General features: G+C 41.9%; 1 protein-coding gene across 2 annotated transcripts in view; it reads left to right on the top strand.

The window, feature by feature from the left end:
- LOC139470706 (uncharacterized) overlaps positions 1-16,252 on the top strand; it is a 38,526-nt gene extending 22,274 nt beyond the window's left edge. Inside the window, exons 1-7 of one of the 2 annotated variants that reach the window (XM_071252971.1) lie at positions 7,832-8,327; positions 8,538-8,810; positions 9,452-9,610; positions 10,132-10,410; positions 10,810-10,866; positions 11,146-11,227; positions 11,980-16,252. In XM_071252971.1, coding sequence (XP_071109072.1) covers positions 8,696-8,810; positions 9,452-9,610; positions 10,132-10,410; positions 10,810-10,866; positions 11,146-11,227; positions 11,980-12,460 — 1,173 coding nt within the window. In that variant the 5' untranslated portion in view covers positions 7,832-8,327; positions 8,538-8,695 and the 3' untranslated portion in view covers positions 12,461-16,252. Of the gene's footprint in view, positions 1-7,831; positions 8,328-8,537; positions 8,811-9,451; positions 9,611-10,131; positions 10,411-10,809; positions 10,867-11,145; positions 11,228-11,979 lie in introns of those variants that run through there. The other variant, XM_071252970.1, reaches the window with a different exon arrangement.
- Positions 16,253-16,602: the final 350 nt, after the last annotated feature.

Below are 16,602 nucleotides of genomic sequence, written 5' to 3' on the forward strand. Positions count from 1 at the left end.
AATGTGGGTAAATACTGCAGCATGCAACAATATCATGAAGAAAAAACTAATAGTTTTATTGTGTTCTTGTGGAGCCAACACACAAACACAACCCACTTCGCCTGTGTCTAAATATACAGGCGGTTTCACGTACGCACGATTGCTTTTGTGTTTGTTGTTTAACGCCGCACTCAGGAATATTTCAGCTATATGACGGCGGTCTGTAAATAATCAAGTCTGGACCAGACAATCCAGTGATTGATGTCACTGGCAATTGTCATCTACGCATTTTGGATGCGATGAAATGCATCAAACAACTCAGCAAGCCTGACCACCCGATCCCACCTGTTAGTCGCCTCTTACGACAAGCATGGTGTGCGTGTGCGTCGCCTCTCAACACGAAGGGTTCTGCAATCATGATCGCGACGCATCCTTTAAATTTTACTCAACATGAGACAAAGATGAATTAATTAGCGTGGTACTACTGACAAAAGGTAGACCAAGGTGACGTTAGTTGGTGATGATGGTGGTCACAATTACTGGAACAATACAACAGCAGGATGTTATTCTGCGTTAACAACCATGTTGGAAACCTGGCCATGTATCCCTTAGTTTAGGCTTATGTAATGGGTTCGGGCGATACATCTTCACAAGTAACACAAGAGCTTAATTTCTTATATTTTGTAGTTGCGTCTCTTGGGCACACCAGAAATACCGAATACCGGTTCGCCCCGATTATGCTTTAGGTTTGTCGGTACGATGACCGTGCTCGTGGGTTTCACCAAAGTGGTAAACGTCTCTGACCCGCATTGGGTTTTCCTCCCTCATGAAGCTGACACGCCGTGATACAATTGGAATACTGTTAAAAGCGGCGTTAAACCCAAGTCACTCACTCACTCACTCATTCACCCATCCTTGGCTCCTTAGGATCTCAGAAGCACAAGATGGTATCCAAATACATGTCTGTTGTACAATCTGTGTCGTTTTTAAAGTGGAAATGATCCCCCACTGCCCATTACGGTCTCCGAGTTTTGAGCGTGTTGTCGTGTAGATATTGCCCAAACATTCGTTTTATTTGTTGAGAATCTGTCGGGTCCTAACATTTCCCTGCATCTATCTATGTCCTAGTTTAAGCGTTTCAACGGCTGTAAACGTTCATAAATGGTACGAAAGCTTAATACGTGCCAAATTTAGAACAGCCCTTGCTGTTTCTGGCATTAAACAAGAGCCCTATTATATTCAAGCGTGGGAGACCCAACGGCATCTGAAGTTTAGACGAAATTATACAGCTATACATTTCGTCGGTATGTTACATCAGAAAAACCGCCATTGCATACGCTCCATCTTTTGACACACTCTTGTATGAGAAAAGGGTTGATTAAGTGGCTCATGTCTGTTCTGGATATTTCACTGACAGAGGAGATTCATTTTTGATCAATTTACATTTGAGCCGGCGCCAGACATTTTCTTTTGTATAAGTCATAGCTCACTTTGAACATACACAATAAACATATCTCCAGTATTGATATTGATAAATATGCGCAGGTTGTTCAAGTTGCAAAAATGTGAAATTCACCTAATGGGAAAGTATGGTTACTGGGTAACTGAATGTGTTGCAGTCTCGTCCTGGTGTTGTTGTCTCGTGTTCTTCATTCAGAAGAGAAAAATTCTATACCAACTAATAAAAGGAAAAATCCAAATGGAGCCCGGAACAATCGTCAATTTTAGAAGCTGGGGTAATCTAGACTTGCCTATTCATACTAGACTTGAGTTGAACTCCTTTTTAAATCTTTTTCTCAAGGATCTGGGAGACAGACTAGTGTCCTTATTTATCTGGTTTCCATATAAGGAAACAATGAATACGAGAAACGTCCAGTGTTGAATCACGCCATCTCTGATTCGCTGTAGAGCAACTACAAGACAGGAATACGAAACCAGTAAATGAAGGGGGAATTATTTTCTGGGAAGGCCGGAAATAGTGTAAAGCTTATCATGAAGAGTCCTTGCCAATGATGATGGGAGTTGAGAGTTCATTTCGCGATGATTCTCCCGATGATTCTCCCAAGCTCACAAGTAACCGTTTGTTTGATGCTAGGCCCAGGGTGTCAATGTCTACTCGTGTGTATTCATGTACATAGTGTTCAGTTCAGGGCGTCAGTGTTGCACCATGATTGGCCAAATGGGTTTTGATTTTGTTACGGTCATGGTACGATTCTGGCCGATATTAATTGTGCAATGACGCGCATCTTCAATGACACCATCCTTGATATTAAGAAAACATTGAGGGAATAAACCTACTGTGTTTTGAAATTAGAGGTAGTATAACGGATTTGTACAAGCTCTAAATTTAATTTAAAACCGAACGCGTTACCTCTAATTGACACAGATTTAATCAATTAGAATGAAGTATTAACTCATGGTAGAATGCTGCTTATTTATCCACTAAAACTGACAATTGTTAGGTATATGATTTAATGAAACCAAAGTAACAAAGAACCATAGAGCTTCTGAAGGGTCTGACAAGAGAATGAGCGTGGGAGGGTGTGATGCTATGTATGTTGTAGGGCCTGCACAAGAGACCAGATCCCACTAGGTCAACCATATAGGAGGAGAAACTAAGGAATGGTTTTATTTCAGGGTATAAACAACTTTTCAATGCAAGAAAGTTTTGTTGGTAAAAGGATCTTGTCGGTTTTGGAACCTTCCTTGTGAAGTCGTTACAAGACCAGGGTGGGACATCCCAACGTACTCAAGTAGCAGATTTAGTTGTCACACTTCTGAAACTGGAGCACCCACGTAGAGGAAAGACGAAGCTTTATCGTTATTTACCCTGACATTTACCATAGACAGATTGGTGAAAGTCCTGTGTTTTTGCACGTGTGAAACAATAGTCTGCCAGTCAAGTGTTTCGAGGCAGAATTATCCAACTTGTAAACACAAGGCACAGGCCTTTCCAGGGGGAATTTAGAACACATGGTCCATGGTTCTGGGCCACGAGGAATCTATTCCAGCCGCGCCTTTTCCAACTCAAATGACCCATTCTGTTGTGTCGTTATGTCGGTGTTTACGTTTGGTCGGAAGCGGCGGTTCTTTTGACCAAAGTTGTTTTCTTGTTAAGGACACAACCCAATGTCAACTTAACATGGGGAAGTTATTGCAACTCAATAAACAAAAATTCTCAAATTCGTTTGATGTTTCATTTTTCTAAGGGACACAACCGTTGCCGGAATGAAGTGTTTTGCATGCTTGCGTCCTTCCCAGGAGTAGAATCCAAACTGTGAGCGAGGCACATTTCCGTTTTAATCAGAGTCACGCAGTTGTAGATGTGGCGGCAATAATGGCCGGAACGCTGAGGTTTTATCAAAGTCAAACCGTTGCTTGATGTCATACCGACCGTGTCCTCTGAAACAGATGACAACACCCACGTACGACCGACACGGCACCTCGAGGAGAACCGCTTTACAGAGGCACAGCTTCTGGCTCCGTGATAGCAGCAACATCAGACTCTATCCTCGACTCGTCATGAATAGTTCACATCAGGTTCAATTGCTTCTAATCGCCCGGCCAGCATTACCTTTACTGAAAAAATCAAAGTAATGCAATGATTTATAGGTCGGAGAATTACATCGATGAGAGAAATTAAACGTGGGGCGAGTTACGTCCCTTTAAAGGATGACGATTACACCTGCATCATGTGTGAAGGGCGTTGACGAACGAAATATATCACCCAATAACGATGGGACTCGTGAAGATCCGGGGTAGAATAGGTCTTCCTCAGCCCATGCTTGCCTTAAAAGGCGACTATGCTTGTCATAAGAGGCGACTAACGGGATCGGGTGGTCAGGCTCGCTGACTCGGTTCTTGCATGTCATCGTATCCCAATTGCGTGGAATGATGCTCATGTCATCAATCACTGAATTGTCTGGTTCAGACTCGATTATTTACAGACCGCCGTCATATAGCTGGAATATGGCTGAGTGCGGCGTTAAACAGCAAACATACAAACAAACAATAACGATGGTGTCTGCACGAAACACATTGCACACGGTTTTATTATGTGACCAAGAACAGCAGCTATATAATAGTATCACGTGCGTTTACTCTGAAACTGACGTGGTTTATCGCAATTTCTCTGATCTCGATAACATGGCGGACCAGTTGCGGAATTGCGCCCTGTCCTTTTCTGTCACGTTTAATTCGTCTGAAATATTTTTGCAAGAGACATTTCAATATTTCATCATTGAACATCAATAGATTACGTCATGATTTTCAAAGCTGTACAATTTATCTGCCGAAATTAAGGGAGATTGCTTTTTGTGATATGTTGGGGCATTGGAAGAAAAACATGTCTTAATAATGAAATGTATGAAATGTCACCTCGTATGGTTAAATCAATAAAGAGATCCACATTCTCCATCACGTTGGGGTTGTCGATGGTATTAGGACTTGGCATACTTGTGCTGCAGTCGCTAACTACATTAGACATTGCCGTATGCGTGGGCTGGGTCACGACAGAGATTTGCTGTACTTGTCAACACACGGCTAATCACTTACACAAATACCCAGGCAGATATAGCACTACAGATGCACCTACTCCAGATATCTGTGTATCAACATGTTGCCATTTGTAAGGGATATTGAAATGTGACTATATGTCTTTTGAGTGAGTGGGTGAGTTGGGTTTAACGCCGCTTTGAATATTAGTCCAGTATTATCACAGCCTGTCAGCTCGATGTGGAAGGAAAGCTCACTTTGGTGAAACCAACGAGCACGGGTATGGTGCTGAAAAACCTAGAAACGTAATTGGGTCGAATTCGAACCTCGACCATAGGTCGAGAATTTCGTCGCCTTTGACGACTAGGGCCCCCGTGTCCCGCTGTTTTGATAAAGAGTACGAGATGTTTATTGTTTACATTTGACGAAATATTATATAATATGGTCTTGCTGAATAAAATAGTTTTGCCAAATCATACAGGATAGTAGCATCTGCGTTGCTGAAATACATTGTGTATGAGGCAAATAGCTCAAATGGGTAATGGGTTTTCAGGAGTTTTCAGGGAAGGGAAGTGTGGGTAAGGCACACACAGCCTCTGTGGTGGGCGTGATTTCAAACTCATTACATTACCATTTGTAATATCGATAGCTTGTTTTCCTTAACATGACATGATAACTAGGAAAGAGAAACTTGTTCAGGATACTTTGTCAATGACTCACTGTATCAACTCATTCGCGGACCCATTCATGAGACAGCTAAACACGCTATCACTATTTGAAAAGAATCCAAAATAAGGCCGATTTTCAAAGGACCTGAGCAGACTGAACCCACGTCACAATTCTCGCTGCATTACTGTTACAATAAGACATAACACGCTTTTGTTAAGCGTTGCACGGGCGGGTTATATTTAATGCGGTATTTGGTGGCTGCTGTTCAGCCCTTGTGCCCTTCCTAGAAGTCACACAGTGCATGGTGACACGGTAAAGACATTGACAAGTCAAACATGTACGTGACGACACATAACCAACATAGATGTAATACCGCAGCGTCTTAGATTGATAATCTAAGCTGGTTAAATAATCAGTACAGATATATTCCTATTTGAGTCCAGTGTTATGAAATATCCTACCTTCCAACATGCTTCAATATATGTGTGTGTTTGTTTGTTGTTTAACGCCGCGCTCAACAATATTCCAGCTATAAAACGGCGATCTGTAAACAATCGGGTCTGGACCACACAACCCAGTGATTGATATCATGAGCATCGATCCACGCAATTGGGATATGATGATATGCATCAACCAAGTCTTACGAAAAGCATGGGTTGCTGAAGACCTATTCTACCCCGGGTCTTCACAAGTCTCAGATATTGTTGATCCATTACATTTTAACTCACAAATTTAGTTTAGTTTATAGCAGAACACACGCTCCCTAAAATAGGATTAAATAAAATATAAAACGAGCCAGTTTGATTCAAGACGTTCAATCACTACTTAGTTTTTCTACAGCATACATTATATAATGTGTATGAATCTTACAGCTAAGAATTACCCTAATACATCGTGAATATTTTCCTCAATTTCACAAATAGTAGTTATTACAACGTCTAGCCCTAAACAGGAATTTGGCACCAGAGCATGGAGCTGCTATATCCATAGAGAGAAATGATAACATACATTTTTAAGTCAATGCAAAATATGCCCCAGTTCTGTCCGTAATATTAGCTTCGCTCTGCTCTGTCTGCTGTTGGCGCAGCGGGTCGCCGTATTGTCTCAGGACTTGACAGGGAGGTAATCGCTTTAGCTCGTGATGAATCCCTTAATATCTCGCTACGGAACACACGATGTCTACAAATCCGATGAGCATTGTAAGCGTCAAGCAGTTGTCGAACTGTTAAAAAAATCATCACTCAGTTTTAAAAGAGGGTGTCACATTTAATGGTGTAGAAATTACAAGAACGTCCTATCAGGCAAAAATATTAGAATTATGACCCTTACAATACCACAACATTTGGCTGAAGGCAGACCGACTATAATCGAAACTCTGAGACTCCTTATGTTTTGACACGTAATGCGTCAAGATGGTTGATATATTGCCTGAATTAAAATGTGGGTTAAGGGTTAGGGGGCAGTAAGAGGGCAGTAATGTGTTCAAGGGATTGGGTGGAGAGCAACAGAAAGTAATACCATGACATGTTTGGGTAAGGGTAGGTTAGGCATACCATGACATATTTGGGTAAGGGTAGGTTAGGCATACCATGACATGTTTGGGTAAGGGTAGGTTAGGCATACCATGACATGTTTGGGTAAGGGTAGGTTACGCATACCATGACATATTTGGGTAAGGGTTGGTAAGGCATACCCTGACATATTTGGGTAAGGGTAGGTTAGGCATACCATGACATGTTTGGGTAAGGGTAGGTAAGGCATACCATGACATATTTGGGTAAGGGTAGGTAAGACATACCATAATATGTTTGGGTAAGGGTAGGTTAGACATACCATGACATATTTGGGTAAGGGTAGGTTAGGCATACCATGACATATTTGGGTAAGGGTAGGTTAGGCATACCATGACATGTTTGGGTAAGGGTAGGTTAGGCATACCATGACATGTTTGGGTAAGGGTAGGCAAGGCATACCATGACATATTTGGGTAAGGGTAGGTTAGGCATACCATGATATGTTTGGATAAGGGTAGGTTAGGCATACCATGACATATTTGGGTAAGGGTAGGTTAGGCATACCATGACATATTTGGGTAAGGGTAGGTTAGGCATACCATGACATATTCGGGTAAGGTTAGGTTAGGCATACCATGACATGTTTGGGTAAGGGTAGTGTCATGTGTCATCAATAATACTTCTCATTTGTTTTCAGGGACTGTCAGTTTAATGCTTGTTGAAAAACTGGAAAAATATAGGAAACAGCAGACAGATTTACGTTGAGGTTGAATTATAGGGGAATATATCTATAGGGTAGCTTAATGGCATACACAAGGAGGGTGCTTTTCCGTACGCTCCGTCGAACGTTCTTTGTTGAATGATATAACTGGACGTTGAATGGAATGAAGTCCAAATGCCGCATGTTAGTTTTCTCTCATATGCGTATAACACTGAAACACAAGGATACTCTCAGCCCTCCTCGCGCTTCAAAAGGCCAGTATGGCGCAGATGTAAAGGTCGGCTATCAATTGAGGAAGCTGCTTATTAACTTAGCTTATACAATTGCTAAGTGCACTAAATGTATTTTTCTAGAACAAATATCAGACTGCATAAACAAGTCACAACGTAGTTTTTGGTTTCAACACCGCAGACATGTGTTGTGTGATAGTCACGTTCAGTAAACATACTGATGATATTACCATGCGTCAACTGCAGAGAGTACAGTTGACCGTCTGTGTGGTCAGAACTGTCTCATGATCCAGAGTTCTGTACTTCCTTCTCTTAGAGAGGACTCGAAGCGTGGTTATGATGGCATAATCTGACATAATGTTCATTTCTGGTTACCACTGAATTCACACGCGAGAACCCGGAAACCATTTAGTGTTTTTAGCGAGGGATAACGAAACAGCCTTAAATATCAGGGAATTCTCACTGTGTGGGGCCATGAGGAGTACCATGTATACTGAACAAAAAAATATATTTGTAGTGAAGACAGAGCAAGCAACTTCATAAACATATTCATGATCCCTAATTCATTATGTTCAGTATGTAAACACGTAAGTAATATAGAGATCAGAGAGGAAGATGGCAACAGTGGATGACAACATTCAGCTATCCTTGACCTGATTGCTGAAGACCAATTCTAACCCGGAATCGTCAAGGGACCCAACGCTTCTAATTACAAAATAGGTCTCTCCTGCTTCTATATCATAGGGATCAATTTCTTGTCATCCCAGTTGACGCGAGTTTTCAATCGGCGATCTGTTTCAAAATCAATCACATTTTTTTCACCGCGTTTCTGCACTCCAGCCAACACGTCCTGTAGGTTGATACTTGTAGGTTGATGATTATAGTTACAGTGAGATGTTCAGTAACATGTGCACTCTGTGTCTCTTCCAGCCGGGGATCTGTCCCGATGTCCCTCCAACCTGTCCAGGAACCCCTACCTCAAAAGTTTCGGCGAGCTGTGTTACCAGTTTGTGCAGTATGAGAAATACTGGGGAGCAGCGAACAGAGATTGTAGGCAGCGGGGAGGACACCTGGTGGTCGTCAAGGACATGGACACACAGCAGTTCATCATGAGGTCCCTGAGAGACCTCCGTTGGAGGACAAATGGCGTCTGGATTGGTGCCAATGACCTCTCAAGGGAGATGAGATGGGAATGGATCACAGGTAAATTGTCAGCAACAGCGTGAAGACCTCTCAGAGTAACAGCCAGCTTGTCTGTCTGCTTTGTCCGAAGCTGCTTCGTCCACATCCGCATGCTACTGATAACTGGTAACAATATCTCTGCTCCCTATAAACACTTTGATTTTGACGTGTCGCAACACAGAGCTACGGCTGTCCAATAGTGTTTTCCGGAATCGGAACATGCCGCACAAACAACCCTGCCATAAAGTACATGAGTCGCATTCCCACGGAAACTCAACACGATTCGCTTCCTAAAACACTTGCCTTCAAATATATGTACCTATAGTTTCTGTCATGCAGGGTTACGGATTGTCTGCCGCCATTGTTGAGCGCAGTGGCAGGTAAAAAATTTTTGACCGGTCCAGTTTGAAGTTAGGAAGTCAGTCATGTTGCGTTTGTAGTTAGATCACGACGCATACACCTTGCTGAAGCATATAAAGTGCGATGTAGATTTGGCTCTATAAGGAGAACACTTTGGGACGGTCTGTAGCTCTGTGTAGCGACATGCCAGCATCGTTTATAAGGAGCTGCACAGATATACTGTTACCGCAGCTTGAGTGATAGTAATGTTCCAGTCATACATTCCCAATGCCCAGGTATATAAGGTACATGACATATTGCAGGTGAGCGAGTTGGCTTCAGCTACTGGGCGCCGGGTCAGCCGAGCTGCCACATCTTGTGTATGGAGGACTGTGCTCAGATCCGACTGGATGATGGCGGCCGATGGCACGACTACAAGTGTGACGGTCTGGCCTTCCACTACAGCTATGTCTGCCAGTACAGTGAGTACCCACCTGCAGTTGGACACATTTCTCTTCTGTACACAAAATGAATACAATTATGATCAAGAAATGGATTGGTATGAACAATCTCGCCTGCTGTCGGTTCAAGTGTCGATGTTATTTCTACTTGTTAATCTTACGTAACCTGTGAATCTGAAAGACGAACTCATATTTAAATTTAAAAGTACAATACGTAAGGTATATTTCAGACTATTTCAGTACATGTTCGAGCTCTCGCAGTACTATAACATATTGAGTGGACATTTGTTATATGGTATCCTTAATAAAATCGGGACAGGGAAGAACGTTCGTATGTGAAGAATGTCTAAAGTTCTATTTGTTACCGATAGGCGTCGTCGATAAACAGCCTTTCACAGACTATAGATGTACAAACGTATTCTATAATCGTTATTAATGTCATCATGGGGACTGTTGCTGTAATTGGAGCATGACTAGATCAACCATGTAAATGTCCATGTACATGCACAGAATTATTTCAAAGTGAATACACATTCTTCCAGATATGGTACCCACCACAACCAGTACGACGACGACCACCACCACCACCACAACAACAACTACAACTACAACAACCACAACACCGACAACGACAGAACCCACAAGCACGACGAAGCCGACAACAGAGACTCCTCCAAATTCAACCATCACCTACGTGGTCATCAAACCCCTGGAGAAGAAGACGAACCTCCAGTCTGCCAACAAGATGAGGACCACGACAGCGGAGACCACCCAGTCGACCTTGACCTCCACCACAGAGAGGCCACAGGTCAATGTGATTGGTTAGTACCGTTTCGTTGTTTTTTCCTCAGTGTTTAATTTTTTAATATTATTCTTTCCTGCACACCATCAACACTGACCGATACTAATATTCTCATGAAAACATGTGGCGTCTCATTGGCATAGTTTTGTATGCCTGGAATACCGACCGACACCTATGTTTTCGTAGAATCAATTCCCTACAATGGGTACAATGTGTGAAGTCCATTTCTGGTGTCCCCCGCTGTGATATTGCTGGAATATTGCTAAAAGCGGAGTAAAACCATACATACTCACTCACTCGTTCATTCAGACCAGCTGTGAGTTATAGATATCAGATGTAAGCACTGTCACGGTTACATACATGTCCCTAGACCTCCTTTGACGCAATGAAATAATTTCTTTTGTATTTGTGCATGCAGGACAACTGAGTGAAGTAAAGAAGATTGAGCCAACCGAACCAGCTAAATGGACTACAGGTAAGCATCATCATGTGAAAATACATCATTTATGGTCACGTCAGTTGTACCAAATACACACACCCACCCACCCACACACACACACACACACACACACACACACACACGACATAGAGACGTGTATAGGCTATCAGAGGTCAAGGTGACACTCAGTTAATTATTAACCAACAATACTTTGATATAGTCAAGTACAAAGTGTTGCGTTGTCACTGCAGTGACAGAATACCTGTTAGCTGGTGTATCTGAGCTCGTCTGAAAGTGTTTATCTGTCTGTCACAGGTACAATGATCGGGCTCATCCTGGCTGTCCTGCTCGGACTTCTTATTGGCGTGTGTTTGGGCGCTTTCTTCTTCGTCAGACGGTGAGTTTCCCTTTTTTTTAATATCACGTGAGTGAGGGACTATGGTTTTATGCCTCCTTTAGCAACATTCCAGCAATATTAATAGAATTAAATTAAATTAATAAACATTTATATACCGCAGGTATCTAGGTACTAGGTACAAATGCGGTTTATATCTGTTCCACGACAAGCGGATCCGTTTGCATTTCAGTTATCATTCTCAACTCCCTGGGGAGTATACAACCCAAGCTTCACGCGTTGCACCCATGTAGGGAATCGAACCGGGTCTTCGGCGTGACGAGCGAACGCTTTAGCCACTAGGTTAACCCACCGTTCCTTAATCTCATTTGAACCTCAAATTGTGCCTGTCGTAAATAGTGAATCAATGATAAGATGTTTTGTGACATGTACTGATGTCTCTTCTATTGGGGACGTCTAAGCTGAGTAGAGTTGCGTCCCTTGGGCATGCCAGAAATCTATGATTACTATGGGTTCGAATCGCAGTTCGCCCCTATTATGTTTCTAGGTTTGTCGGCACCGTACCCCTGCTCATGGGTTTTCTCCAAAGTTGTAAACATCTAGGGCCTGCATCACTTCGGGCTTTCCTCTCACATTCAGTTGACACGCCGTGATGTAACTGGAATACTGTTCATTGTTGAATGTTTTACCTCCATCCCTGTATATACACTTACAGCGCTATTCAAAATGAGATCATTTCACTAAATATTTAAATAAAGCCTTATATGTGGCATATATATTATTTCTGTCTGTAGGCGCAGGAAGTCGGACAAAGAGGACCTGCCTAGAGTCGTCTACGAGAACCCTTACTATGGCGAAGTAACCCGACCACTGACGGAAGGTCACGAAGATTCAGACGATGGGGAAAAGGCAACGGAAGTGAAATTCCTGGATGATGATATTCCAAAGAACCAGTACGACATCCCTCCCTCACTCAGTCTCAGCAACCCCACGTACGGGGCTAACGTCATGCTGTCTGGGATGGAGGGGACGTACGATGTGGTGCGCACAAGGAAGGTCAGTGACTATGACTGTCCACCCAAGCCGTTTCCCTGCTGTGAGGCCATGAGCCCTGAAGGCGACCACGTGGAAAACCTGTACGAGAGTCTAGAAAATCTCCAGAACTTAAAAGCAGCTCTAGCTGAGAAAGAAGGCTGCTGTTCCGAGAAACCACCAGAGGAGGAGGAGCGATATGTAGTGATGGGCTCCATTCCAAGACAAAACAAGGAGCCATGAGTGGGCAACACTGCCCTATATCTGGCCTAGGGCATTTGTGCTAAGACATATAGAAGAACCAGGGTTATTTTGATATCCACAGTCGTGTGTTCAAAACAACCTATCCCTAACATCGAATTATTTCCTATTTCATCTGGTAATGAAGGATGATGATTGCTTGTTAATGTACAAGGTGAATCGCATGTGCCAATGTCTTCCTGTGTAACAGATTGTCAACTTACAAACCACCCGACAAAGGGTGCGGGGTGCACAGTGGTCTAAGGCAGAGTTGTACGTCTTAGCCATACAAGGATCCGCTGATCCTTGATTCGTACTCCTGAACCCCATGCACGTCGGTATCACCACATCTGTGACATGTATCGCATCGAGCATTCGTGTCACGTCAAGCGGACACGGTATGAAATATCTGAAATACTGTTAAAACTGCGTTAAACCACTTCACATTCTCTGACTCACTTAAAAACATGATAATCATTTTTAAAAAACAATACGAAAAGGATCGATAAACAACACCAAATGATAACAAAATGTCCTATCGAGGAGTTATCCTGATCATTGCAATGCTTGTGTGACGAGCATATTAACATGGGGTGACCATATTCATTCCGCTCAATTGTCTGTCCCTTTATGTTTTCTCTTGTCATTTCATCAAGACAAGAACCCTTCATAATTATGATACACAATCTTCATTGACTTGACCCTGTCCAGATGTTGGAGAACTAGTCACAACGTGTTCTAAGGCGCCGCAATCATTGTGCAGGGTTGTGTTCCTGAGCTATCAGGTTCCACTGATAGTGGGTTAGAACCTGGGATTCTCCCTGTTCATACTCCCAATCACCATGTACCCTTGCTCTGCATTATACGTTCCTATGTAGGGCTACCCTACACCACACGTGGCCCTACATGGACATAACTGAAGCGGCGCCATAACCCAAACCACTCACTCATTAACACGGAAGTGTGTGTTGCGAGAGTTTTCTCATGTATCTTTCATTCTATTGTTTGTCATCAAATGAACAATACAATAATTTTACTGTTTTTTGGTAAGTTCTGAAACCATACCGGGGCAACATTATTCACTGATGTTTACGTACCATATAAATTAACCAGAACAATGTTCAATGACAAATATCTTAGCGAGAGTATATAATGTTATATATATATATATATAAACTGATTTCTAATATCTGGAACTTACCTTCTTTCCTTAAGTAAACTGCCTTCAAAGAAGTCCAAGCCATTCTGGAGAGTTATATTCAGACGAAAAGACTCCGTGTCTTAGTGTAAACTGTATATCACTCTGTTGTCTAACAGTTGTCGCCATTACACATTATAACACCTAATGTCTGGCGTGTTAATATCGCTGTAGCGATACAAGGGAGTATGAGTCTGATTACATTTGAACATTATTTATGCATGTTGATAATTAGGCAACGAGATAATATAAATGGCAATGGGAGTAATTGCAGAATTGAACATGTTTGGAATGGTTACTGAAATTGTGCTTGTTGTCATGTTTATAATATATTACAGTGCCGACGTTAAAGTGAAGTCTGTATTTATGATTACATTGTGTCTGTGTTGATGGCATGGTAAATCGCGGGTGATATTCAGATCTTCACGTTTTCTTTCATATATAATTCAAAGGGACAATATAGCCATGCATTAAGAACTGTTAAAACCACAGGTGCGTCGATGCTTGGGTCTCCTGGACGCAACCCTGTCCTGTTCCGTGTTGTCATTGCTTCTAAACATCCCCACAAGGTAGTGGACTGTAAAAGTCCAGTTTCCACCCTTGCCGAACTAGGCTGGAATTTCTGGGCTCGATCCTAGCGCCACCAGTGACCATTACGAGTCCCTTCTATATCCCTCCTATTGACCAATCAGATTCCACTTCTCATATCACTTGCATTTGCGGAGCCCAGTCAGGATCTGCGTTGTAATAAAACGGGTCTTACTTCAAAGTGCAACAAATCATGCAAGCACCTTCATTCAAAACACGAAAAGATTTGAAAAATATCTGTTGATGCCGAGTTGGCGGCACACATGCTTTGCAAATCCTGCGATCGACCGAAATCTGCACGGCAGTTTATGAACAGGATGTCGATTACGTCACGCGAATTTGATTGGTCTTTGCATAGATTTGTTAGTCCAGCCAAAATGTAACTCCATAATTCCAGCCTAGGTCGGCAAGGGTGGAAAAGGGACTTTTACAATCAGTTGACTCCCTTGCCTCGGGAAGATTAACATTTTTAGGCAGTCTTTCGGATTGCGAACATAATGTATATGTTATCGGTTTTGTTTGTATGTTGTGTGTATGAAGTGTCTTAGGATGACGCCAACTCGATACACCACTGACTTCGTTGGAAATAATCTCAAAATAATGTGTCACTGCCAGGAACTGTAGTGCCAAAGTCGGATCTCAGTGGAGGGGGGTATATCTGAATCCTACTTTTATGACTTCCGGTGTCCGTTCAAGGAGCACCGTGTTCTACATGGCCCCTTTGCCTCTATTGTTTATTGTAATTACAGTCAGGGTTAACACATTGATTGAATATCCCTTATCGATTGCCTTTACTTGTGGAACTGCAAACGTTGTTCGCTGTCTGAGGAAATATGAAATGATGATGTAAAGTCAAATCAATATGGCTCTAGTCCGCAATAATTTCTCATGTCATAGTATTACTGTAAAGTAGAGCGATATATTGCGTGAAGCCAACATTATTCTGATTATTTTACAAACGTATGTTTATGACTATGTTGTAACCTGTCAACAAATATTGACTTCTTGTAGTGTGACACAGTCGACACATGTACCCATTATTTAACATCACGGCAGACCCAGGTTTCAACTTTGTTGCATTAAGAAGAATGGGTTAATATTTCTTTTTTAAAACTAATATCAAATTTTCACCGCGATAATTATACATGAAATAATAGTAACTGTTTCAAACAATTACATTTATGGTTTCACAAAATGGCCGAAAGTGCTATTGTGATTGTAGATTGACTGAAAACGTCACACAAGAATGTAGATACTGAGACTAGTGCTTCTTATGTATGCAATAGCATCACCATGTATAACTGCCATAGCTTTTGTAAGCATGAGCCGTACTAAATGTGCAATTTTTATCTAGGAACTTTAAGTGTATCTTGTTGTAATATGTGTAAAAAGCCATCGTATTGTACATAGCATGTATGAATATATTATATTTTTTGTCAAAGTGCATGTGATTATGTCAATTTGTGACTGGTGCATTATGAACAAGATGTTTGGCAAGAAACAAATCATTCATCGAATAGCGCAAAGGTCGTGAAGATGCTGACACCGTCAAAATGTGTGACAGATAAAGACGTTTCCATCCTAAACAACTCAAAACGTCATGGATGCAACATATACCTTTTCCACCGAAATCGGGCGTTGTGGGGCACGTTTCTATCTACTGTTTTGACAGTGTGGTCGAGTTGCTGGGTGGTATGTGTAGGTGTGCTTGTGCATAATATCCATTAGTACAGATGCATATTCATGTGGATGCATTTACCCCCAATATCCTATACAGCACAAAGCAAGTGATACAATTTAATACATTGGAGTACACACTGCGATGCATCTTCACAAATCGTTCCCATTATTTTGACAATCAGTTCGAAATTGTTATACCTTTACACGGTTCGACAAAATATGTGACGCGTTTGGCGAAATACAATGGGGTATGCATTCGTTTTGAGCTACAGTTGTGTATTTCTTCTCAATTTAATGGTAGTACAAATGACATTACTGTCGTGAAAAAATCTTTGCATGTGACCAGTTAATTATCCACGGCCAGTCTTGACCTACATTTCATCATACACGTCTTTTCATTATATATACCATTGTTTCAGTTTATTCCATGGATATCATACAGTGCTATGTGTATGTAGAGGTACCTAGTGATGGGCGAAACAGGTCCCCGTCATTGTACATAGCATCTTTCTGTTGTTCAAAGGTATAAAAATTTATCATTGATAGTAAGATTTTGTATTAAACTTTCAAGGCTTAGAAACGACATTGTTTTGTTTATTTGTGAAGTGTGTCTATTGCGACTTGACCAGGATCTGCCAGAATGCACCTGACCCGTGATGATACGGGTTAGAATAGGTCT

The sequence above is a fragment of the Haliotis cracherodii genome, unplaced genomic scaffold, assembly GCF_022045235.1.
Source record: "Haliotis cracherodii isolate W230 unplaced genomic scaffold, xgHalCrac1.p SCAF_21, whole genome shotgun sequence".
NCBI lineage: Eukaryota > Metazoa > Mollusca > Gastropoda > Lepetellida > Haliotidae > Haliotis > Haliotis cracherodii.